At 40.1% G+C, this 27339-nt stretch overlaps 1 protein-coding gene across 1 annotated transcript in view; it reads left to right on the forward strand.

Moving 5' to 3' along the window:
- The window catches only part of gatm (glycine amidinotransferase (L-arginine:glycine amidinotransferase)), a 27135-nt gene extending 5405 nt beyond the window's left edge, over positions 1-21730 (forward strand). Inside the window, exons 7-10 of the mRNA XM_077241918.1 lie at positions 480-644; positions 941-1004; positions 14732-14848; positions 20914-21730. Of these exons, the coding sequence (XP_077098033.1) occupies positions 480-644; positions 941-1004; positions 14732-14848; positions 20914-21026 (459 nt within the window). The 3' untranslated portion in view covers positions 21027-21730. The remainder of the gene's footprint in view (positions 1-479; positions 645-940; positions 1005-14731; positions 14849-20913) is intronic.
- The last annotated feature ends 5609 nt before the right edge of the window (positions 21731-27339 follow it).

Below are 27339 nucleotides of genomic sequence, written 5' to 3' on the forward strand. Positions count from 1 at the left end.
CCTCAGTAGAAGAAAAAATAGTTTTTTTGAGGAAAACATTTCTAAAAGTCCAAATCAATGCAGTTTCAAAGGTCTTTGAAGTGCTTCAACGGACTGTGCACGATCACAGCTGAGGAGGAGGGGCTTATCTAGCGAAAACGATAGGTGATTTAACAAAAAAATTAATATATATATATATATAATATACTTTTTAACTACAATTGTTCGGATTGAGCTGATCTGCAACGCGCCGGGAACTACGTCATCACTCTCGATGTCACCGGCGCCGGCGGAAGTACCGCCCCACTGTTACAATTTGAACTATCCTTCTTCACATGGCCGAGTGGGCGTCTCGAGTGGGCGTCCATATTTGGCGTCTGAAAGATTGAAGCCCTTGTTAATGAATAAATGTTTCTCCACGATAAGGAGCCGTTAGTGTAACAGATCTGAACCTCTTGAACACTCGCTCTCTAAAGCACGAGCTCTTCGACTCTCCTCAGGTGACGAACTACATGGGCATCGAGTGGATGCGGCGGCATCTCTCTCCCACTTACAAGATCCACATCATCTCCTTCAAGGATCCGAACCCCATGCACATCGACGCCACATTCAACATCATCGGCCCGGGCCTGGTGCTGTCCAACCCAGATCGGCCCTGCCGGCAGGTGTGTGTGTGTGTGTGAGTGTGTTTGAGGGTGAGTGAGTGTGAGTGTGAGTGTGAGTGTGAGTGTGTGTGTGTGTGTGTGTGTGTGTGTGTGTGTGTGTGTGTGTGTGTGTGTGTGTGTGTGTGTGTGTGTGTGTGTGTGTGTGAATGAATGAGTGTTTGTGTGTGTGTGTGTGTGTGAGTGTGTGTGTGTGAGTGTGTGTGAGTGTGTGTGAGTGTGTGAGAGTGTATGTGTGTGTGTGTGTGTGTAGCTGTGCTGCGATCTAGTGTTGATCTCATGATGAATCTCTCCCTCAGATCGACATGTTCAAGAAAGCCGGCTGGACGGTGGCGACTCCTCCGACTCCTCTTATTCCTGACAGTGAGTGATAGTTATAGTTATAGTTATAGTTATAGTTATAGTTATAGTGATAGTGATAGTGATAGTGATAGTTATAGTGATAGTGATAGTTCCCTTTCGAGAGGTCTCTCCTATTGCGTAAGTAGCTTACGCTATGGGAAAACTCCTTTTCTCGAGAATATTGAAGTCTTTATGTAAAACGCATTGCAGCTGCACAGCTGACAGCAATGAACGAAGGAAGCTCGGTCATTGGCTGTGCTGCAGCAACTTGCTCGAACCAATGACGGGCGACTCTGAATGCGCGACCAATGAGCGCGCTTCGCGCCCGCGCGCGTCAGAGCCCGCCAAGATGGGCGTGGCCAAGAGCTATTTATTGGGCGCCCCGTCATGAGAGTTCTTTAGGTTTAATCTCCTTCAGCGAACACTTTCTTCGCTGGATCCTCCGGATTATTGAAGCCTTCGCTGCCGTCGAAAAGCATACCAGCGGGATTGATACGAGGACGTCGGCACCTTCAGCCGCCTTCGAACGCCATCCTACTGAGCCATCCGGCATGCCACACACGCAAGTATCTTTACATCTGTTCGCCCACGCGACACTTGTAAAAGAGCAATTTTCTGAGGCGTTGTTTCAAATGCCTTCCTGCGCGACGTGCAGAGACCTTCTCCCGGACGGGGATCGTCACATCATCTGCGCTCGCTGCCTGGGCCGGGACCACGCAGAAGCTGCTTTGACCAAGGGCGGATGCCCGGAATGTGATGACCTGGGTCTCTCCGCACTGCGGGCTCGCCTCGCCGTTTTCGCCGTGAGCGAGCCCATCGCCCCCACCCCTCTGTTTGAGCCGCGCACTAAGAAAAAGCGCCGCTCACAGAGGCTTCCTGAACCGGAAGCTCAGTGACGTCACGCCGAGCCAGTCTCCGCGTGCTTCACCGCCGCTCTTACCTTCCCCACCGCCGGTTCAGTTCACCCAGCCGGACCCACACCCCTCTAGCAGAGCGGTGGGCCTTGTGACTTTCGGCGCGTCCGAGGACGATGGGGGAATGGATGACAGCTTGTCCATCGACGCTGCATCGGACGACTGGCCGGGCTCCACTCTCGACCCCGCCCCGTCGACGCTAGCTAGCACGAGCGGGGGCTCCACCATGGATACGGAGATTATCCGCGTCCTCTCGAAGGCCGTAGAGGACCTCGGGCTCGATTGGTCTTCTCCCGAAGAACCAACCCGAAGCCGACTGGATGAGTGGTTTCTGCAGGGGCGCCAGCAGGCCCCTCGGCAAAGGCCTTCTCCCTTCTTCCCGGAGGTTCATGACGAACTCACCAAGTCATGGAAAGCCCCCCACTCTGCGCGTCTGAAGCATTCTTTTTCTTTGTCGCTCTCCTCTGTGGACGGCGCGAAGGAAAGAGGCTACGAGGGAACGCCGCCCCTCGAGGAGGCCGTGGCCAAACCATCTCTGCCCGCCCTCCACCACCGGATGGAAAGCCAAAGCTTCCCACCCCTCGAAGCCCTGCCGCACTACTTCTGCTCTCGCCGGTCGCGCGTACGCCGCCGCCGGCCAAGCTGCATCAGCGCTTCACTCAATGGCGGTACTTCAAGTGTTCCAAGCTAAGCTTCTCCGCTCTATGGACGAGTCTGGCCCCGAACCCGAAGCCTTTAAGGACCTACGCAGCGCAACTGATATAGCTCTGCGAGCCACGAAGGCCACCGCCCAGTCTATTGGCCGCACCATGGCTAATTTGACTGTTCTCGAGCGCCATCTGTGGCTGACTCTGACGGAGATGAAGGACGCGGATAAGGCGCCGTTTCTCGACGCGCCTATCTCCACCAGCGGGCTGTTTGGACCGGCGGTTAAAGGTTTCGCCGAACGCTTCACTGAGGCCCAGAACGCTTCACAAGCTATGCGCCATTTCCTGCCCAAGCGCTCCAGCTCATCGCAGAGCAGACAGAGACCGCCACAGCCGCAGCGGGCTAGAACAGCTCCCACCGCCTCTCAGCCCGCGCCTCATGCTGACGCTCGACGCCGCTCGCGCTCCCACAACCGCAAGCCGCCTCCTGAGCGACGGGGTCCTCGGCCCAAGATTGTGCTGAACCCTGAGCCTCGAAAGCCGTCCTAGCCACAGGAATGAGAAGAGAGAGTACGTGTCTCGCAAAAGCCGGACCACTCTCTCTGCAAAAGCTCAAACATTACCCAGTCCCCTTACAGGCGGCTGGAAATGTCCATACAGCAGTCAATGGGCCAGTCACAGAGCTCGCTCACCTGCAAACAAACGCCGTTTTTACGGCGACGCACAGAAAACACAAAAAGAGTCTTTTTCTGCCTGTGTCACTAAGGGTTCACATGTCCACAAAGTGTATATTCCCAGATACTGTCAAAACAGTGCCAAATTCATTCCCAGCTCAGGCTGCGCGCCCCATGATTGTAGATCACGTGCCTACGGTCATGTACGCACCACTACACACAAGCACTGTTCACACAGTTATGAATTCATCCCCAGTAATAGTGTGAAACATTATAAAAGTGACGCGTGTGCCTACCACTGTTTATGCACCCCCACTTATAAACACTGTCCTTACAGTGTCAAACACAACCCCAGCTCAGGCTGCGAGTTGTTGTAAGCACACACGCGCCCATTCACTCAGCTGCTCAGCGCGCGCCCGCGCCTCTGAGAGCTACGAGCTCAGGCGATTCGCTGGCCGGGTCCCTACGTCACAGCCGCCCGCCCCTAGCCTGTATTCAGCCCATATCTGTACACGCAGCGGCATGGGAAAACATTCCAGATATGCCGAAATGGGTATTGAATATAGTAAAGCACGGATAATCGCTCCAGTTCGCTCGCAGACCACCACGTTTTACGACTGTGGTCGAGACGAAAGTGAGAAAGGAGTGTTCACAGGTTCTACGCACCGAGGTGGGCAAACTAATAGAAAAGGGCGCTGTGGAAACTGTTCCCCCACTCTATGAGCGAGGCAGGTTTTTACAGCCGCTATTTTCTCGTCACGAAAAAGGATGGTGGTCTCCGCCCCATCCTAGATCTCAGACACCTGAACAAAGCACTAATGATTCACTCGTTCAGAATGTTAACAACCAAGCATATCCTCGCGCAAGTACGCCCAGGAGATCGGTTTCTCTCAGTGGATCTGAAAGATGCTTACTTTCACATTCCAATAGCGCCTCATAACAGGCCGTTTCTGAGATTCGCTTTCGAGGGACAGTCTTACCAGTACACAGTACTTCCGTTCGGCCTGTCCCTGGTTCCCCGTACATTCACGAAATGTATGGACGCAGCACTTTCCCCCTTGAGACGAAGGGGAGTGCGAATACTGAATTATCTCGACGATTGGCTGGTCCTAGCACAATCAGAGAGTCAGTTAATAACACACAGATCTTGGATTATCAGCCATTTAGAATGCCTGGGTCTAAGAATCAATTTTGCCAAAAGCATACTATCTCCCAGCCAGAGGATTTCTTTCCTGGGAATAGTTCTAGACTCGATGCAAATGACAGCGCGTCTCTCATCAGAGCGCGCGCTCACCATCCGGCGCCTTGCAACATCATTCAGGGCGGGCGCGCGCGCCCCCGTCAAGTGGTTTCAGAGGATGCTCGGTCTCATGGCCTCAGCATCGGCCGTACTCCAGCTAGGATTGTTGCATGTGCGCCCTTTCCAACGCTGGCTCAAGAGCCGCGTCCCTACTCACGCGTGGCGTTCGGGCCACTTTTTAATCAGAGCGAACCACGGCTGTATAAAAGCCCTGACGCACTGGAAAGCCGCCGACTGGTACCAGTCAGGCGTGAGTCTGGGTGTGAACACAAGGAGAAAGATGATAACGACAGATGCCTCCAAAATAGGTTGGGGGGCCCTTTACGAGGGCAGGCCTGTCTCCGGCTTTTGGTCAAACCCGGAGAAGCGCCTACACATAAACTGTCTGGAGATGAAAGCGGTCGCTTTGGCTCTCAGAGCCCTGCTTCCACATCTAAAAAACGAACACGTCCTGGTCCGAACGGACAACATGACGGTAGTGTCGTACATAAATCGCCAGGGTGGACTCAGGTCGAGCTCCATGCATTCAATGGCCAGGAGACTCATTTTATGGTCCCAGCACAACTTGCGCTCGCTGAGAGCAGCGCATGTGCCAGGCGCCCTGAACCAGGGGGCAGACATGCTATCCAGAGACAAGATTCTCCCAGGAGAATGGGCTCTCAACCCGCTGATGATTCAATGGTTATGGAAAACCTTTGGCAAAGCGGAGATCGACCTCTTCGCCTCCAAGGAGAACGCGCACTGCTCTCTTTTCTTCACGAAGAGCACGGACGCGCTCGCCCAGAGCTGGCCGAGCCGCCTCTTATATGCCTTTCCCCCGATCGCGATGCTGCCACAGGTCATCAGTCGGGTCAGAGAGGAGAAAAACGCAGTGCTTCTGATAGCCCCACTCTGGAAGAACCAAACATGGTTTCCAGATCTGATGCAAATGCAATCTGCACCACGGCCGATTCCACTGAGGCCAGACCTCCTCAGTCAGGCCAGCGGGATGATATTTCATCCCCGCCCCGATCTGTGGGCCCTTCATGCATGGCCCCTCAACGGGTTCCCAGGAACCTCACGAGCGGAGCGCTAAAAACCATCGCTGAGGCGCGGGCGCCCTCCACGAGACGCTTATATGCCCAGAAATGGAAAGTGTTCAGTGACTGGTGTAATGCCAAGGGCCTGAACCCTGAGACATGCGAGATTACGAACGTACTCGCTTTTCTACAAGGGCTTCTGGAGGCGGGCCGCACCCCCTCCACGCTCAAAGTATATGTGGCGGCCATCACAGCGTCACACAACCCTGTAATGGAACGTCCATTGGGAAGAAACGACCTAATTATTCGTTTCCTAAGGGGCGCTAGGAGGATGAACCCTTCACGCCCCCCCTCAGTGCCGATCTGGGACCTAGCTACTGTCATAGAAATTATTCGTTTCCTAAGGGGCGCTAGGAGGATGAACCCTTCACGCCCCCCCTCAGTGCCGATCTGGGACCTAGCTACTGTCATAGACGCTCTTAAAGGGCCCCCGTTCGAACCACTCCGAACCGTGCACCTTAAACAGCTCTCGCTCAAGACTGCGCTCTTGCTGGCACTCGCCTCGGTCAAGAGAGTGGGCGACCTGCACGCGCTTTCGACAAGCGCTGCCTGCCTAGAATTCGGACTAACGACTGCAGGTTCGTCCTTAGACCGAAACATGGGTATATTCCTAAAGTGCTCACCACTCCCTTCAGAGCACAGGTTATCTCCCTAACTGCGCTATCGTCTCCAGCAGACGAACACGACGCTAATCTACTCTGCCCCGTTAGGGCTCTCAGAGTGTATTTGGAGCGTTCTGCCCTATTCAGACAGACAGAACAACTGTTTGTATGCTTTGGCGGCCGTACGAAGGGTTCCGCCGTTTCAAAGCAGAGAATCTCTCACTGGATAGTTGAGGCTATAGCGCTGGCTTATGAAGCTAAGGGACTTCAATGCCCCTGGGGAGTCAAAGCACACTCCACCAGGAGTGTGGCTTCTTCCTGGGCATGGTCGAGCGGGATACCGATCGAGGATATTTGTGCGGCGGCAGGCTGGGCCTCACCACCCACATTTATCAGGTTCTACAACCTACAGGTCCCGACATTGCATTCCAATGTATTATCAGCATGATACTAGTTGAACTACGAGTTCGTATCTAGATTATGTATGTGCTTGTGTCACACTGAGCGCCTTCTAGCCGCTCTGTATTTTTCCCACATATAAAGCTCGCCTCTGCCAGCTAGTTGGATGATAACTTTGCTTTTCAGCTCAGGCACCTGCTTCTGGCTATCATAAGGCGAAGTTCAGCACGCACGGCGTTTTGCATGGTGTTCCCATAGCGTAAGCTACTTACGCAATAGGAGAGACCTCTCGAAAGGGAACGACTCGGTTACTAACGTAACCTCGGTTCCCTGAGAGGAGGGAACGAGTATTGCGTAAGCTGCCGTGCTTGTGCTTGGTTAGTTCGCTTCAGTCGTTTTAACCTAAAGAACTCTCATGAAGGGGCGCCCAATAAATAGCTCTTGGCCACGCCCATCTTGGCGGGCTCTGATGCGCGCGGGCGCGAAGCACGCTCATTGGTCGCGCATTTAGAGTCGCCCCGTCATTGGTTCGAGCAAGTTGCCGCAGCACAGCCAATGACCGAGCTTCCTTCGTTCATTGCTGTCAGCTGTGCAGCTGCAATGCGTTTTACACAAAGACTTCAATATTCTCGAGAAAAGGAGTTTTCCCATAGCGTAAGCTACTTACGCAATACTCGTTCCCTCCTCTCAGGGAACCGAGGTTACGTTAGTAACCGAGGCGTTATAGTTATAGTGATAGTGATAGTTATAGTGATAGTCATAGTGATAGGGATAGTTATAGTGATAGCTATAGTGATAGTTATAGTGATAGTTATTGATAGTGATAGTTATAGGGATAGTTATAGTGATAGTTATAGTCATAGTGATAGTTATAGTCATAGTGATAGTTATAGTGATAGTTATTATGATTATAGTGGTAGTTATAGAGATAGTTATAGTTATAGTGATAGTTATAGTTATATTGAGTGGTATAGTTATAGTGATAGTTATAGTGATAGTGATAGTTATAGTGATAATTATAGTTATAGTGATAGTAATAGTTATGGTGATAGTTATAATGATAGTGATAGTGATAGTGATAGTTATAGTGATAGTTATAGTGATAGTGATACAGTAGTTATAGTGATAGTTATTATAGTTATAGTGATAGTTATAGTGATAGTTATAGTTATAGTGACAGTTATAGTGACAGTTATTATAGTTATGGTTATAGTGATAGTGCTAGTGATAGTTATAGTGATAGTTATAGTTATAGTGATAGTGATAGTTATAGTTATCGTGATAGTTATAGTGATAGTGATAGTGATAGTTATGGTGATAGTTAGTTATAGTGATAGTTATAGTTATATAGTCATAGTGATAATTTTAGTTATAGTGAGAGTTATTGATAGTGAGAGTTACAGTGATAGCTTTAGTCATAGTTATAGTTATAGTGATAGTTATAGTGATAGTTATAGTTATAGTGATAGTTATAGTTTTAGTGATAGTTATTGTGATAGTTATAGTCATAGTGATAGTTATAGTGATAGTTATAGTGATAGTGATAGTTATTATGGTTATAGTGATAGTTATAGTGATAGTTATAGTTATAGTGATAGTTAATATAGTGATAGTGATAGTTATAGTGATAGTTATAGTGATAGTTATAGTGATAGTCATAGTGATAGGGATAGTTATAGTGATAGCTATAGTGATAGTTATAGTGATAGTGATAGTTATTGATAGTTATAGGGATAGTTATAGTGATAGTCATAGTGATAGGGATAGTTATAGTGATAGCTATAGTGATAGTTATAGTGATAGTGATAGTTATTGATAGTTATAGGGATAGTTATAGTGATAGTTATAGTCATAGTGATAGTTATAGTGATAGTTATAGTGATAGTTATTATGATTATAGTGGTAGTTATAGAGATAGTTATAGTTATAGTGATAGTTATATTGAGTGTTATAGTTATAGTGATAGTTATAGTGATAGTGGTAGTTATAGTGATAATTATAGTGATAGTTATAGTTATAGTGATAGTTATAGTGATAGTGATAGTGATACAGTAGTTATAGTGATAGTTATTATAGTTCTAGTGATAGTGATAGTTATAGTGATAGTTATAGTTATAGTGACAGTTATTATAGTTATGGTTATAGTGATAGTGCTAGTGATAGTTATAGTGATAGTTATAGTTATAGTGATAGTGATAGTTATAGTTATAGTTATCGTGATAGTTATAGTGATAGTGATAGTTATCGTGATAGTTATGGTGATAGTTAGTTATAGTGATAGTTATAGTTATAGTGATAGTTATAGTTATATAGTCATAGTGATAATTTTAGTTATAGTGATAGTTATTGATAGTGAGAGTTATAGTGATAGTTATAGTCATAGTGATAGTTATAGTTATAGTGATAGTTATAGTGATAGTTATAGTGATAGTTATAGTGATAGTTATTGTAATTATAGGTATAGTTATAGTCATAGTGATAATTATAGTGATAGTTATAGTGATAGTTATAGTTTTAGTGATAGTTATGGTGATAGTTATAGTCATAGTGATAGTTATAGTGATAGTTATAGTGCTAGTGATAGTGATAGTTATTATGGTTATAGTGATAGTTATAGTGATAGTTATAGTTATAGTGATAGTTATTATAGTTATAGGTATAGTGATAGTTATAGTGATAGTTATAGTGATCGTTATAGTTATAGTGATAGTTATAGTTATAGTGATAGTGATAGTTATAGTTATAGTAATAATTATAGTTATAGTGATAGTTATAGTTTTAGTGATAGTTATGGTGATAGTTATAGTCATAGTGATATTTATAGTGATAGTTATAGTGATAGTGATAGTTATTATGGTTATAGTTATAGTGATAGTTATAGTGATAGTTATAGTTATAGTGATAGTTATTATAGTTATAGGTATAGTGATAGTTATAGTGATAGTTATAGTTATAGTGATCATTATAGTTATAGTGATAGTTATAGTGATAGTGATAGTTATAGTTATAGTGATAGTTATAGTGATAGTTATAGTGATAGTGATAGTTATTATGGTTATAGTGATAGTTATAGTGATAGTTATAGTTATAATGATAGTTATAATAGTTATAGGTATAGTGATAGTTATAGTGATAGTTATAGTGATCGTTATAGTTATAGTGATAGTGATAGTGATAGTTATAGTTATAGTTATAGTAATAATTATAGTTATAGTGATAGTTATAGTTTTAGTGATAGTTATGTTGATAGTTATAGTCATAGTGACAGTCATAGTGATAGTTATAGTGATAGTTATAGTGATAGTGATAGTTATTATGGTTATAGTGATAGTTATAGTGATAGTTATAGTTATAGTGATGGTTATTATAATTATAGGTATAGTGATAGTGATAGTTATTATGGTTATAGTGATAGTTATAGTGATAGTTATAGTTATAGTGATGGTTATTATAATTATAGGTATAGTGATAGTTATAGTGATAGTGATAGTTATTATGGTTATAGTGATAGTTATAGTGATAGTTATAGTTATAGTGATGGTTATTATAATTATAGGTATAGTGATAGTGATAGTTATAGTTATAGTGATCATTATAGTTATAGTGATAGTGATAGTTATAGTGATAGTGATAGTTATAGTTATAGTAATAATTATAGTTATAGTGATAGTGATAGTGATAGTCATATTGATAGTGATAGTGATAGTAATAGTTATAGTGATAGTTATAGTGATAGTGATAGTTATTATAGTTATAGTGATAGTGATAGTGATACGGTAGTTATAGTGATAGTTAATATAGTTGTAGTGTTAGTTATAGTTATAGTGATAGTTATTATAGTTATAGTTACAGTGATAGTTATAGTGATAGTTATAGTGATAGTTATTATAGTTATAGTGATAGTTATAGTGATAGTGATAGTTATAGTGATAGTGATAGTTACAGTGATAGTTATTATAGTTATAGTGATTGTGATAGTTATACTGATAGTTATAGTTATAGTGACAGTTATTATAGTTGTAGTGATAGCGATAGTTATAGTGATAGTTATAGTGATAGTTATTATAGTTATAGTTACAGTGATAGTTATAGTGATAGTGACAGTTATAGTTATAGTGATAGTGATAGTTATAGTGATAGTTATAGGGACAGTTATAGTGATAGTTATAGTGATAGTGATAGTTATAGTGACAGTTATTATAGTTATTGTTATAGTGATAGTGATAGTTATAGTGATAGTTATAGGGACAGTTATAGTGATAGTGATAGTTATAGTGATAGTGATAGTTATAGTGACAGTTATTATAGTTATAGTTATTGTTATAGTGATAGTGATAGTTGTAGTGACAGTTATAGTGATAGTGATAGTTATAGTGATAGTTATAATTATTGTGATAGTTATAGTGATAGTTATAGTGATAGTAATAGTGATAGTTATAGTTATAGTGATAGTTATGGTGATAGTTAGTTATAGTGATAGTTATTATAGTGATAGGGATAGTTATAGGGACAGTTTTAGTTATAGTGATAGTGATAGTTATTATAGTTATAGTGATAGTTATAGTGATAGTTATAGTGATAGTGATAGTTATAGGGACAGTTATAGTTATAGTGATAGTGATTATAGTTATAGTGATAGTGATAGTTATAGTTATAGTTATAGTGATAGTTATAGTGATAGTTATAGTGATAGTGATAGTTATAGTGATAGTTATTATAGTTATAGTGATAGTGATAGTTATAGTGACAGTTATTATAGTTGTAGTGATAGCGATAGTTATAGTGATTGTTATAGTGACAGTTATTATAGTTATAGTTATGGTTATAGTAATAGTGCTAGTGATAGTTATAGTGATAGTGATAGTGATAGTTATAGTGATAGTTATAGTTATCGTGATAGTAATAGTTATAGTGATAGTGTTAGTGATAGTTATGGTGATAGTTAGTTATAGTGATAGTTATAGTGATAGTTATAGTTATATGGTCATAGTGATAATTATAGTGATAGTGATAGTTATAGTCATTGTGATAGTTATAGTTAAAGTTATAGTGATAGTGATAGTTATAGTGATAGTGATAGTTAAAGTGATAGTTATAGTCATAGTGATAGTTATAGTGATAGTTATAGTGATCGCTGCTCGGTTTCATGGGTATGATTTAAACTATACAGCGTTCTATCACATCAGACACAATCATCACGTTAAACACAAGATTAAAGTTGGAATTTTTTTAATAGATGTTATAGATCTTATTGAGATCAAATTATCCATGCATAGTTATTATAGTTATAGTTACAGTGATAGTTATAGTGATAGTTATAGTGATAGTTATTATAGTTATAGTGATAGTTATAGTGATAGTGATAGTTATAGTGATAGTGATAGTTACAGTGATAGTTATTATAGTTATAGTGATTGTGATAGTTATACTGATAGTTATAGTTATAGTGACAGTTATTATAGTTGTAGTGATAGCGATAGTTATAGTGATAGTTATAGTGATAGTTATTATAGTTATAGTTACAGTGATAGTTATAGTGATAGTGACAGTTATAGTTATAGTGATAGTGATAGTTATAGTGATAGTTATAGGGACAGTTATAGTGATAGTGATAGTTATAGTGATAGTGATAGTTATAGTGACAGTTATTATAGTTATTGTTATAGTGATAGTGATAGTTATAGTGATAGTTATAGGGACAGTTATAGTGATAGTGATAGTTATAGTGATAGTGATAGTTATAGTGACAGTTATTATAGTTATAGTTATTGTTATAGTGATAGTGATAGTTGTAGTGACAGTTATAGTGATAGTGATAGTTATAGTGATAGTTATAATTATTGTGATAGTTATAGTGATAGTTATAGTGATAGTAATAGTGATAGTTATAGTTATAGTGATAGTTATGGTGATAGTTAGTTATAGTGATAGTTATTATAGTGATAGGGATAGTTATAGGGACAGTTTTAGTTATAGTGATAGTGATAGTTATTATAGTTATAGTGATAGTTATAGTGATAGTTATAGTGATAGTGATAGTTATAGGGACAGTTATAGTTATAGTGATAGTGATTATAGTTATAGTGATAGTGATAGTTATAGTTATAGTGATAGTTATAGTGATAGTTATAGTGATAGTGATAGTTATAGTGATAGTTATTATAGTTATAGTGATAGTGATAGTTATAGTGACAGTTATTATAGTTGTAGTGATAGCGATAGTTATAGTGATTGTTATAGTGACAGTTATTATAGTTATAGTTATGGTTATAGTAATAGTGCTAGTGATAGTTATAGTGATAGTGATAGTGATAGTTATAGTGATAGTTATAGTTATCGTGATAGTAATAGTTATAGTGATAGTGTTAGTGATAGTTATGGTGATAGTTAGTTATAGTGATAGTTATAGTGATAGTTATAGTTATATGGTCATAGTGATAATTATAGTGATAGTGATAGTTATAGTCATTGTGATAGTTATAGTTAAAGTTATAGTGATAGTGATAGTTATAGTGATAGTGATAGTTAAAGTGATAGTTATAGTCATAGTGATAGTTATAGTGATAGTTATAGTGATCGCTGCTCGGTTTCATGGGTATGATTTAAACTATACAGCGTTCTATCACATCAGACACAATCATCACGTTAAACACAAGATTAAAGTTGGAATTTTTTTAATAGATGTTATAGATCTTATTGAGATCAAATTATCCATGCATATATTCATTTTTTTAAAATGTTTAGACCCCACAATGTTTCATCATCTTCCAGCTTCCGGCTTCTCTCTGGTGAAGTCACGTCACAGTTATTTATACAGTGCTTTTTACAACACAGTGTTTCAAAGCAACTTTACAGAGATAACAGGAAATAATGCAACAAAGTTTGTTTCTAGAAGAAAATAGCATCACAGTTCAGCTTAAGTAAGTTCAGAGATGGTTCATATTTGTTGCAAAAAAGTGATTAATTTAGTTCATTTATATATATATATATATATATATATAGACGCTCTGGAGAAAAAATCGTGATGTCATCGTCCATCTCAGTTCAGTTCTCATATAATGGTGTCAATGCAGGAGATCAATAATATTGCTGCATATTATGAATATTAGATGTGTGCTGGATTCTCCAATCAGTCTGTACATTACAAGTTGATCTACACCCACATCCCAACATCCAATCAGCAGCTGACTCACAATAATCTCTCACTGTACGTCACAATAGAGTAAACATATCTAGAGCTACTTCAGCTTGACTTAGTTTACCAGATTTTTATTAATATCACGATCTGAATGTCAGTAACCCAGTAGTTCTGATAAATCATGCTGCTAACACAAATACACCACAATAGAAACTTTGAATTGTTGTGCAAGCCATTTGCCAATATTCCAATTTTAACACTAATATCCAATAATTATGAATATATTTATGAATTATATATTTGTGGCAAATTATTAAATGTATCCCGTCTATCAGATTGCTGCTATGATATAATACAATAAAGGCTTCAGTAGGTTCTATATAGAACTCTAGGGTTCTCGACTCTTTTTAAAAGAACACTTTATGCCAAAAAGTTTTTATTTGAGGAGAAATGTCTTAAATTTTTGCATAATACTTTAAATAGTCATTTAAATTTTCACTAGTGATAAAAATATGTTTAGAGCTGTTCAATTCATAAAATTTCACTAATTAAAAAAACTAATAAATGAAATCCATAAAATGAGGCCATGTTTGGAACAGGTTCTACCTATGAAAAACCTTTATGGTTCTATTTAGAACCTTTTCTTCTAAGAGGGAATATTTTAAAAATGAGTCAAGAGAAAGAAGTCTTTATACGCTGAGCTCACAGTAAAAAAACACAATCATATTCTGACGTTCTCATCTCTGCACAGGAACAGATTTGTGGTTGAGAGCTTGTAAACAAACTCTAGTAAACATCACATGACTGATCCACATCCCATCTTATATATTCATATTTTTGTGTCAGATATTCATATAACATGGAAATTAACAATTTGAATAATGTCATGTTGTGCTTCACTGGAGAGAATCACTACTTTAATACAATCTGTATTTCATAGATGATGTGAATGGCCATATATGATGTTTGGCTTAAATATGAGTACTTTTCCTCAGATCATCCGTTGTGGATGTCGTCCAAATGGCTGTCCATGAATGTGTTGATGCTGGATGAGAAACGTGTGATGGTGGATGCTAATGAGATGACCATACAGAAAATGTTTGAAAATCTCGGTAAGAATGCGGTTTCTTCTAGCTCTTCTGGAGCTTCAGCTCTGAACCGATACAACCAGTGTTGGGGAAACTTCTTCAAAAAGTAATGAGTTACAGTATTTAATTACTCTCTAAAATATAACTAATTAAGTTACAAATGGTAAAAAGTTCCTTTTTATGGAAAGTTTTATGAATGCGTTATGTTTCTTTTTCTCACCCAGCGAGGCTCGATCTCTTCTAGGCCTTGCAGGTGTTTTTAATGAAGTTCTTTTTTTGCCAGTGTTTGTCGCAGTAATTCATCGCCTATATAACACACACTTTCATTTTCCTTTTTAAAACACATTTAGAATATTATCATATTCTGAGCCCTAGAGCTACAGACACCAAATAAAAGATCTCAACATTAAGGTTATATTACCTACTGTATCTTTATTGAACTTTCAACTCTTTTATTGATTTTGTTAGTACTTTTTGTTTGTTTGTACAGGGCATGAGTGCGCATGTTTTAGTGACAACGTTATCGAGAAGAGAGAGAATTTTTATTAAGTACTTTGTTTCTGAAAAATGTTCAAGTAAATTAATTAAACTGAAAAGTAATGTGCATTACTTTTAAAAAAGTAACTAAAGCCTGGTTCACACGGGACGATTTTAAAATTGTCGGACGATTTTACAAACCTTGAGAGACCCCACACATGGCGATAAAAAATCACGGGTCTAACAGTTTTGGTCGTACAGTGTGTGGTGCGCAGCCACATGGCAAAATTAACACATCACACACAAACCGATTTGACTCCCGGGCATTCCCACACGGAAAATCTCACAAAATCCCTCGAGATCAAACGTGACTTCAGAGTAAACAATTATGGCGGACGAAGAGGATGCAGTGGCGATAGTTTGTAGTTTGTTTTTAACCGAATCCATCTCTGACGTCCACCGGACTTTCTGGTTCGCCATGCGACCTGTAACGATGCACAAACGAAGAAGCGGAGAGAGAATCCAAATGCAAGCACTTTAATAAAACAAACAGGTAATCCAATGGAACTCAGGACAGGGACAAGAACAGCAAACATGTTTTATAAAAAAAGTTAAAATTTGGCTCATTAACAATTATGTCTGCCAACATTAAAAGCCGAGCCTATTGAGTTGTATTATATATTTAATATACTATACCCTTTTTGAAAATGTGTTTTTGTGTGTATTATTATTGTAACAGGTACAGTGTACCCTAAGTTATCTTATAGTGTTATTTATATTTCAGTTATATTGTAGTCAATTTTCCATAGACTTGTAAATGTATTTTCTTGTTTGTATTGTAATGCTTTTTTTTTTACATCTTGGCCAGGGGACTACAGATGAAAAATAGCCTTTTGGCTAATTCTGGCTTTTTCCCTGGCTTTTTTGTTTGTTCATGCGTTTTATGAAATTGCACTGTCCCCTTTTAAATAAACCAATAAATCAAATCAAATCAAAACAACTTCAAAATGGCAGGATCACATGACAAACAGGGAATCACATGACAGACAAGACAAAACCCACACCGTGACAGTGACTTCAGTGACTTGAACAGTCTCTGGATCGGCAGACGTGACTTGAACAGTCTCTGGATCGGCAGATGTGACTTGAACAGTCTATGCGTCGATAGGTAGCATAGGCAATGCCGGCAGGGCAAGGAGCTTGGGCGGTGCCGGCAGGGCCAGGAATATGAGCCTCTTGTCAGGCCTCTGGGCTGACAAGAGGCTCAGAAATGACCTCCGGGCACTGTGGGACACAGGAAGTCCTCTTCCTTCTCCTCGGTCTCTGAGAGTGAGAGGGTGCTGGACTGGACGGGACCAGCGGTGGAGGCTCTGGGCTGGACGGGACCAGCACTGGAGCTCTGGGCTGGACGGGACCAACGGTGGAGGCTCTGGACTAGACGGGACCAGCTGTGAAGGCTCTGGGCTGGACGGGACCAGCACTGGAGCTCTGGGCTGGACGGGACCAGCAGTGGAGGCTCTGGGCTGGACGGGACCAGCACTGGAGCTCTGGGCTGGACGGGACCAGCAGTGGAGGCTCTGGGCTGGACGGGACCAGCAGTGGAGGCTCTGGGCTGGACGGGACCAGCAGTGGAGGCTCTGGGCTGGATGGGACCAGCGGTGAAGGCTCTGGGCTGGACATGACATTTACATTTACATTTTACATTTATTCATTTAGCTGACGCTATTATCCAAAGCGACTTACAATTGCTATATATGTCAGAGGTCGCACGCCTCTGGAGCAACTAGGGGTTAAGTGTCTTGCTCAGGGACACATTGGTGTCTCACAGTGGATTCGAACCTGGGTCTCTCACACCAAACGCATGTGTCTTATTCACTGCGCCATCACCATCAGAAGTGAAGGCTCTGGAAGCTCTGCTGAGACGCGACGAGGCTCTGGAAGCTCTGCTGAGACGTCACTAGGCTCGTTCAGGCATGTCGTGGTGAAGCTCAGGCATGTCGTGGTGAAGCTCAGGCGTGTGGTGGTGAAGCTCAGGCGTGTCGTGGTGAAGCTCAGGCGTGTCGTGGTGAAGCTCAGGCGTGTCGTGGTGAAGCTCAGGCGTGTCATGGTGAAGCTCAGGCGTGTCGTGGGGAATCTCAGGCATGTCCTGGTGAAGCTCAGGCGTGTCGTGGTGAAGCTCAGGCGTGTCCTGGTGAAGCTCAGGCGTGTCGTGGTGAAGCTCAAGGCGTGTCGTGGTGAAGCTCAGGCGTGTCGTGGTGAAGCTCAGGCGTGTCGTGGTGAAGCTCAGGCGTGTCCTGGTGAAGCTCAGGCATGTCCTGGTGAAGCTCAGGCGTGTCGTGGTGAAGCTCAGGCGTGTCGTGGTGAAGCTCAGGCTTGTCATGGTGAAGCTCAGGCATGTCATGGTGAAGCTCAGGCATGTTGTGGTGAAGCTCAGGCATGTCGTGGTGAAGCTCCTCAGCCTTGTCCACCAAACCCACAGTAAAAGCTGAGCCGCTCATTTGCAGGGCCAAGTCAATATAAAACTCAAGAGTCCAGCTAGGGTCATGTAAAGGCATTAAGGAAATGAGTGGCTCACATAGTCCTCCACGAAAATATCATGAGACATACCTCATCCATCCAGGTCAAGTGAGCCAGCTCCAAAAAGTCCATTACAAAGTCCTTAATGGGTCGATTTCCTTGACGGAGGCGCATAATTTGTGCTACTGGATTCATTTTATGGTCGGTCGTTCTGTAACGATGCAGCAAGGAAGAAGCGGAGAGAGAATCCAAATGCAAGCACATTAATAAAACAAACAGGTAATCCAATGGAACTCAGGACAGGGACAAGAACAGCAAACAACTTCAAAATGACAAGACACATGGCAGGATCACATGACAAACAGGGAATCACATGACAGACAAGACAAAACCCACACTGTGACACCGCCGGCTGTTTTGATTTTGTTTTCCGGTGCTTCCTCTGTGCCTCGTCGCCTCGCTTTCTGATTGGCTACACGTAATTTATGAAAAATTTACGTAATGCATGTCACTTTTAATGTGTTACTTTACATGTTACATCAAAAACTAGTCTGAATATTTAATGCATATTACTGGTAATCTGTAACTACTCCTTACATCACAGAAGTAATCTGATTACGTAGTGCATGTTACTTGTAATGCGTTACTTTACTTGTTACATAAAAAATAATTGATTACGTAATGCATGTTACTTGTAATCTGTAACTACTTGTTACATCACAAAGTAATCTGATTACGTAATGTATGTTACTTGTAATGCGTTACTTGTTACATCACAAAGTAATCTGATTACGTAAGGTATGTTACTTGTAATGCGTTACTTTACTCGTTATATCAAAAAATAATCTGATTATGTAATGTATGTTACTTGTAATGCGTTACTTTACTCGTTACATCAAAAAGTAATCTGATTACATAATTCATGTTACTTGTAATGCGTTACTTTACTCGTTATATCAAAAAGTAATCTGATTACATAATTCATGTTACTTGTAATGCGTTACTTTACTCGTTACATCAAAAAGTAATCTGATTACATAATTCATGTTACTTGTAATGTGTTACTTTACTCGTTATATCAAAAAATAATCTGATTATGTAATGTATGTTACTTGTAATGCGTTACTTTACTCGTTATATAACAAATAATCTGATTATGTAATGTGTTACTTGTAATGCGTTACTTTACTCGTTACATCAAAAATGATTGATTACGTAATGCATGTTACTTGTAATGCGTTACTTTACTCGTTATATAAAAGAATTATCTGATTATGTAATGTATGTTACTTGTAATGCGTTACTTTACTCGTTACATCAAAAATAATTGATTACGTAATGCATTTTACTTGTAATCTGTAACTACTCGTTACATCAAAAAGTATTCTGATTACATAATGCATGTTACTTGTAATGCGTTACTTTACTCGTTATATCAAAAAATAATCTGATTATGTAATAAATGTTACTTGTAATGCGTTACTTTACTCGTTATATAAAAAAAAATCTGATTATGTAATGTATGTTACTTGTAATGCGTTACTTTACTCGTTACATCAAAAAGTAATCTGATTACATAATTCATGTTACTTGTAATGCGTTACTTTACTCGTTACATCAAAAATAATTGATTACGTAATGCATGTTACTAGTAATCTGTAACTACTCGTTACATAATCAAATTCAAATTCAAATTCAAATTTATTTATAAAGCACTGAATAAAACAACACAGTTGACCATAGTGCTGTACAAGCAGTAAAACAGTGAGCAGAGAAAAGACAAATAAAATATATATATATATCCATATATCTAAATAGGTAGTATAAACTTAATAAAAACATTCAACAACATATGTTTATAAAAAAATGACACTAACACCCTTCACACTTATCTTAATCGAACGCTATCATAAAAAAATATGTTTTCAGATGGATTTTAAACTGACTGAGTGTAGGAAGGTCCCTAATATATAAAGGTAAACTGTTCCATAGTTTAGGGGCTGCGACCGCAAATGCGCGATCCCCTCTAGTCTTCATCTTTGACCGAGGAACAGCAAGACGTTTTTTAAATTGTGATCGTAGCGATCTCATTGACTTTTGTTCCTGTATTAAATCAGCAATATAAGATGGGGCTAACCCATGTAGAGATTTAAATACAAATAGCAGAATTTTAAAATGAATCCTAAAAGTGACAGGCAACCAATGTAATGATTTTAACACCGGAGTAATATGATCGAATTTGCGAGTGCCTGTCAGCAATCTTGCAGCCGCATTTTGGACCATCTGTAGTCTATCTAGAACTTTATTTTGGGCACCATAATATAACGAGTTGCAGTAATCTAATCTTGTAGTGATTAATGCATGAATTATTTTTTCCAGATCTTTGTGAGATAAAAAAGGCTTACATCAAAAAGTATTCTGATTACATAATTCATGTTACTTGTAATGCGTTACTTTACTCGTTATATCAAAAAGTATTCTGATTACATAATTCATGTTACTTGTAATGCGTGACTTTACTCGTTACATCAAAAGTATTCTGATTACATAATTCATGTTACTTGTAATGCGTTACTTTACTCGTTATATCAAAAAATAATCTGATTATGTAATGCATGTTACTTGTAATGCGTTACTTTACTCGTTACATCAAAAAGTAATCTGATTACATAATTCATGTTACTTTTAATGCGTTACTTGGTACATCACTAAAGTAATCTGATTACGTAATGCGTGCTACTTGTAATGCTTTACTTTACTCGTTACATCACAAAAGTAATCTAATTACGTAATGCATGTTACTTGTAATGCTTTACTTTACTCGTTACATCACAAAAGTTATCTAATTACGTAATGCATGTTACTTGTAATGCGTTACTTGTTACATCAAAAAGTAATCTGATTACATAATGTATGTTACTTGTAATGCGTTACTTTACTCGTTATATCAAAAAATAATCTGATTACATAATGTATGTTACTTGTAATGCGTTACTTTACTCGTTACATCAAAAAGTAATCTGATTACGTAATGCATGTTACTTGTACCGTATGTCAATCTGCTGTGTGTTTGACTGCTGTTTGTCCTCCTGCAGGTATTAACACGATTAAAGTCAGCATCCGCCATGCTAACTCCCTGGGAGGAGGCTTTCACTGCTGGACGACGGACGTGCGCCGGCGCGGATCCCTCCAGTCTTACTTCCTCTAGCCTGCCAGAGACACGCAGTTCTTATTGAGCTCAGATTCGAGCACCGTCTGCATGGTTTGATTGCGCTGTGCATGTCAGGGCTTTTGTAAATGCGACCGATGAACGTGATAAATAGAAACCTCAGTGATCTCAATAACAACTGCATTTCTGGCCGGCTGTTGTAGTAATGACTCCAGTAAAGTAGGCAGAGCACCCCCTCCCAACACACACCACAGAAGAAGAGATTCTACCTCCTATAAACCAAATACAGAAAACCTGTTTAGCCTATTTTGAATTGTAATGACTTCTTTTATAATGCATTTTAATGAAATTTAATTTTTTTTACCCTACATGCGATACAAGTGTTGATTTATAACTCAGGTATTTTTGTAGCCATATTTCAGTTATTTTGTAAGCATTTCATGAAATGTAAATATCTACATGCATATGCATTATTTTAGTGCGCATATACTCTTCCCTTCACAAAAGTGTTTTTACTGCCTCTGATGTCATTCACAATAGCAGGAGTCAGGAACGCTACGCGCTGCTTATACATCATCCTGGAACGTGTTCTTAACGTTCAGGGAACGTTTGGCTGATTGTTTTGCGTTGTGTTTGTGCTGTGTGATTCTCTAGTTTAACTTGTTGGGTGAGATTGCTCTTTATCAACTCATGATTCTGTGTCAGGTCAAACTAAATCAAATAAAGATACACTTGGAAATCAATGTGACTGAATCAATTTTCCATTTCATGCTTTGTATTTATGATGCTTGTGATCAAAAGAAAAAAAAGGTCAATAAATGAAGCATAACATGATGAGCCTCATGAAGGATTCAATTCACATTTATTTGTATAGTCATTTTCACAATACACATCTTTACAGCAGTTTTACAGAAAATGCTTTACATAGTCCACATTACAATTTACAGTGTTCTGTTATCAGAGGAAACTTATGAGTACATGAGTACAAATCACAGTTAGGGAAAAATGTATTAAACAATTCAATAATTTATGCAAAAAATGCATTTAAACAGTGTAATAATTTAAGGCAGAAACAATGATCTCGTTGAAGTTAGGAATACTTGTTTGTTAACAAATTATTATGACAGAAAAATATTTGTAGGCTATATCACTGATTTCATATATATCAACATTTTCAGTGACATTCCAGTCTTTTATTACTTATATTTTTTAATAGTGCTTTGATATTGCACCAAAATATGATTAAAAACGGGGTTATAAATGATTTATCAACATTTGTGGATAAATGCTTAGCTAATAAAATAAAAAAACATTATAAAGCTTTAATTTTCATGCGACAAATGATAAGTTCAGTAAACTCTATTTTCTGAGTTAACTCTATAAGTGGGTCACATTATTTTCCTCCATCCGCGTCCCCCTTTGAAGTTCCCTCCACGCGCAAGCCCCGCCCCCCTGCGCGCAAGCCGCCGCTCATTGGCTCGACGCCGCTCATTTTGCATTGACGTCATTCGAGGCTGTAGGTCAATCCGTGCGCGTGCTTTTATTGGATCTGCTGCTGTCACACATTCGCGCCGCTGATGTTCTCAACGCGCTTATTTATTCCTTTAAATTATTCCTCGTCAGTAAACTCGCGACACGCAAACGCCTTTCTTTCTGTGTCCTGGCAGCCGTGCGTTGCTTTCTCTCGTCCGACTGAGGCAGAATCGTAGGCCCGTGATTGACAGCTGCTGTTGAAGGCAGGTTCCGCGAGGTCCGCGTTGACGTGCCGGAGTTTCAGCCTGTTGATATGAGTGTATGTGCACTTCTTGGCGATTGCTTATGGTGCGTACACCGTGCCAAAATTAAACATATAAACGACCGATCGAACGTCTATCCGTCGTCTATCTAAAGTCTTGTATGATGGTCAAGAGCAGCTAGACCTAGTCCTCGCTTGGGCTGGCGTCATCTCTTGTTTTAATAGTTCAATCGTTTAGGAAGGCTCTACCTCCTTCGTGTATCCTGGGAACTGCTAAAAGAGTCTTAAGATCTTAAAAAACGAAATGGACTATATCGTGAAGCATCTACCTAGGCCCATCTAAATCATAATAATCAGCAATAAAGGGACCCACAGCAGCCAATGTAAGCGGGCTTAAAACAGTTGCTGCTGTCATTTCCGTAATAAGTAGCCTACCGCCTGCTACTCAATCAGTTGTCAGGTATCAGGTAGTCTTCCGAAATTTAAAAGACATACACCAACAGACCAATACAAAAGAAACGAAGCGGAGATAAAAATACGGTCAGATTTTGGAGTCGAACACCTGTCACTTAGAGCAAAACTACACTCCGTGCACGCAGACCAATGCCCTGAAGGTAGTAAGTTTGCTGGGTAATCTAATGTATTTCACAGACATGAATGTAAACAGAGGCTAAAATCATACTATATACCCACATATGATAAAGGAAAAAGGGGGATACACGCGCCCAATGAAGAAATAAAAATATGACACAATAACAGTCCAAACACTATAGTCCTAACAACGTTAGAAAAACAGAAGCCTTAAGGCGGATCGCCATTCAGATCGACAATCTACTACATATGTCTTTCCATCTTCTTCATTAGATGGGCTGAACTTTGAAGAATAGGGTGGGGCTGATTATAATATTATACAAAATGCCGCTTTTTGCGCCGTCTTTGTCAGACAGAAGCGCCGCAGATTACGGCGCACGATGGATGGCCTGCAGCGGCAGAAACGGCGTCATTGGCTGGATTAAAAAATGCCGATAATGACAGCGATTTTGCTTTGTAAACGCCGTAATTTGCGGCGTTTGTACCACAGAACGCTGTACTTTGCTGCGTCTTTTCGTCTTAAACGCCTTAAACACCGGCGTTTTGAGAATGAAACGGGTTTGCTTAGTGGCGAAATTTTACCCTTTTGGCGTTCCATAAGCAGACTCTGGGTGCTTCTCATTTCTTATTTGTGCATCCTCGTTTCCTTTCCTAGCGTCTCAGCTCCTCCCCCTGTAGGATGTGAGGGAAGGATGCAAGGAAATAAAATGAGGACGGAGGAATCGAATGCAATTGCGGTGGCTGTACTTGATTGGTTTCCGGGTCATAGGATGGAAGACCGAGGGAGTGGGGGTTCAATCTTCAGCTGGCTGGCAGGAGCCGCCACTGGCATGTCACGTGACCTGTCAGTGGCTGGCTAGTTGCCTTGCAGTCTGCCTTTGCCAAGTTTCAAATCCATTGGTTTTTAGCAGTTTTTAGTGTTTGGTGTTCCTCCCTTTCTAGCTCATTTATTATGCAACTGTTGATATGATTATGTTCTTTAGTATGATTGATGTTTTGGGGACTGTTATCCCAATTAAACCAGTCAAATGGGCATGATCAGACTGGCATAATAAATGAGCTAGAAAGGGAGGAACACAAAGCACAAAAACTGTAAAAAATCAATGGTTTCTGAAACTTGCCAAAAGCAGACTGCAAGGCAACTAGCCAGCCACTGACAGGTCACGTGACATGCCAGTGGCGGCTCCTGCCAGCCAGCTGAAGATTGAACCCCTACTGGACAGAGGAGCGAGGAGGGATATTGAGAAGCACCCACTGTTTGATCCAGGGCCGGCCCTGGCCAATTTGCTGCCCTTGGCAAGATTTTACCTGGTCTCCATGCATAACAACCCATTTCGCCCTGTCCTTCAAGATTATTTATCCTATATATGTATATACAGGGGCGGAGCTAGGGGTGGGCTAAGGGGGCTGGAGCCCTGAATGTTTTCAGTAAAGCCCCGAGTGTTTTTATTAGCATTGTACGCACCATCACTGACTTTTCATGCGCATTAAAATAATTTTTATTAGAATTCAATTAATTAAATGTATATCTCTTGACTCTCACATCTACAGAACCGACAAGAACCGCCCACTCAGGCTAGTGCTTCTGACTGACATGTGAACTGGCCAACCATCGATGAGAAGTTCAGCGTCTGTACGATCCAGCCAATGCAATTAGATATTTTGGAGCCAGGCGGTTTGTTGATGTGTAAATTAGTAAAATCAAAGTCATTTTAGTCTCTGGTAAAATGGACATATAAAAATTCTTCCAAAAAAAAGGAAATAAAACACCCCCAGCCAGCACTAAAACAAGACACAACAGCTTCAGCTGGTATCTGTAACTTTTAATCATAGTATTATATTTCTTATTCGGTTTTAAATTGTGTCTGATTTGCATTTTGATCGTCTAGCAGTTAATGGTTGAGCAGCAGTCTATAGGACACACACACACATACACACACGCATTTTTAGAGCGTTATATGTTTGGTTAGCATGGCCTGCAGGTGTCGGGGCAACAATTCAATAAAAAAAAGATAATAAAAGTAAAGAAAATATTTCGCTAACGAAAATGGTTTCAAACAAAGCATCACGGTGTTTACTGAATGAATTTGCTTGTACACCATAGACTGTTGTAAACGATTCACTGACCCCGCCATTCAAAAAAAACATTTCTTACTTTTTTTTCTAAATGAATCATCTGCTTTGAACGAATCGATTGAATAAAGCGACTCACTCATTAAGGCAGTGGCTTGCCGCCATCTAGTGGCAAAGTACCATTCTAATTTCTGTATTGCAAATTTGATATTTGATACATTAGTCTCATACGATTATTTATGCAAATTGTAAGTGCTGTGTAAAATGCGTACAAGTGCTCCTTCAAAAATATAAGTGTATAGAGCCATGTGTTTATAATTATACTTGGCTTTAAGTGTTTGTGTGTGTATTATGTATATGAGTGTATATTTATAAAGGAAAAATAAGGTAGCCTATAAAATATAATATGTGTATGAAGAATGGGTGAAGATTTTTTTTGTGTTATTATAGAGATTCTTTAGTCACCTCTTTTTATCTATTCTCACAAAAATTATGTTGTTTAAGTGAAGACTATGTATTAAAACAATAATAGAGCTGAGCTGAAGGCCTCCACAAATTCCTGCATGGCGAAACCGTAGACCTGAAACAAGCAGTTCAATACAGAACAGCAGTCTACGACTCTCTCAAAGAACAACGCACAGCTCAGACTGCTACAGAGTTATTTTCAAAAACAATGGCCTTGTGTGAGGTAAATAACATCCCAGAACCTTCTGCAGGTTTTAGACGGAAACAGAAGAGGCTTGATGATTATGTGGTGGAAACACCATGTAGGACAACCTCAGAAATCAGTTCTTCACATGACCACATGTGTACATTATTCTACCCTTGCCTTGACCGAATGGTATTGCAAGAGATTGACAACCGTTTCTCAGGAGTAGGAGTAGAGCTTATGAATGGCATTCAAGCCTGCCATCCAGCCTCAGACAGCTTTCTTGATGAAGAATCTCTCAGGATTCTTGCCATACATTATAAAATAGAGTTGCAGTCAGAGGAGCTCCTGGTGGCAAAAAACGTCTTGAACAGAAATTCCTGACATTGTCAGTGTGTTCAAGATGCTAAATACTGACATGTTCCCCACACTGAATTAGCACTGACAATCAGTTAGTGGCTGCAGCTGTGAACGGTCCTTTAGTGCCTTGCGTCGACTGCATACATGGTTAAGAAACACAATGGAACAAGACCGGCTGAACCACCTGGCAGTGATGTCCATTGAGAAGGAGAACTTGACTGCTGTTGACCATGACATGGTGATAGACAGATCTGCCCAAATGAAATCAAGACGATACAGTCTTAAACTACCACCATCAACGCAATAGAGAACCATGTTCAGACAGAAACAATGGATTGAGGGACGTAGATAAAACCACTTTACAGTAAAGTTTTATTTGTTATCATTAGTTACTTCATTACCAATAAACTAAGAATTGTTTTTTTTTTTCATTGCATTCATTATTTTTATTTTTTAAAATATTTTTTCAAATCAAAATACAATTGTTCATTACAAATTTTTTCGGACCATATGGACATAGAAATTAACGTCAAATGTTTACTATTACACTGACTAATGTTAACAAACACAATTTTACTGTAAAGCATTATTACAAAAAGCAAATTAAAAGCAAATGAAAAAGCCAAATACATAAAGTAGAGAAGTGGGCACACTTTAAGAGGAGAATAGTGTAAAAGGGGAGAGAAGAGAAAGGGAGGACATTAAAAACAAATGGAACCAATAAGAGGAATGAAGACATTAGATTTAGGAGAAGATGTGGAGAGAAGATAAGAAAAGGGGTGGAGAGAGGCAAGAAGAGCTGTCAGCAGCCCAAATCAAAAGGACAGCTGTTATGATGAGAAGAAAAACAATTGAAAGAAGAGGAAAGCAGGAAACAGCAAAGCTATAGGACAAGACTTTATGAAGCAGCCACACCACAGGAATGATGCACAGACTTCAGCAGA

Source organism: Siphateles boraxobius, unplaced genomic scaffold (genome assembly GCF_051911475.1).
Source record: "Siphateles boraxobius isolate OS27281-9 unplaced genomic scaffold, OSU_SipBor_1 247, whole genome shotgun sequence".
NCBI lineage: Eukaryota > Metazoa > Chordata > Actinopteri > Cypriniformes > Leuciscidae > Siphateles > Siphateles boraxobius.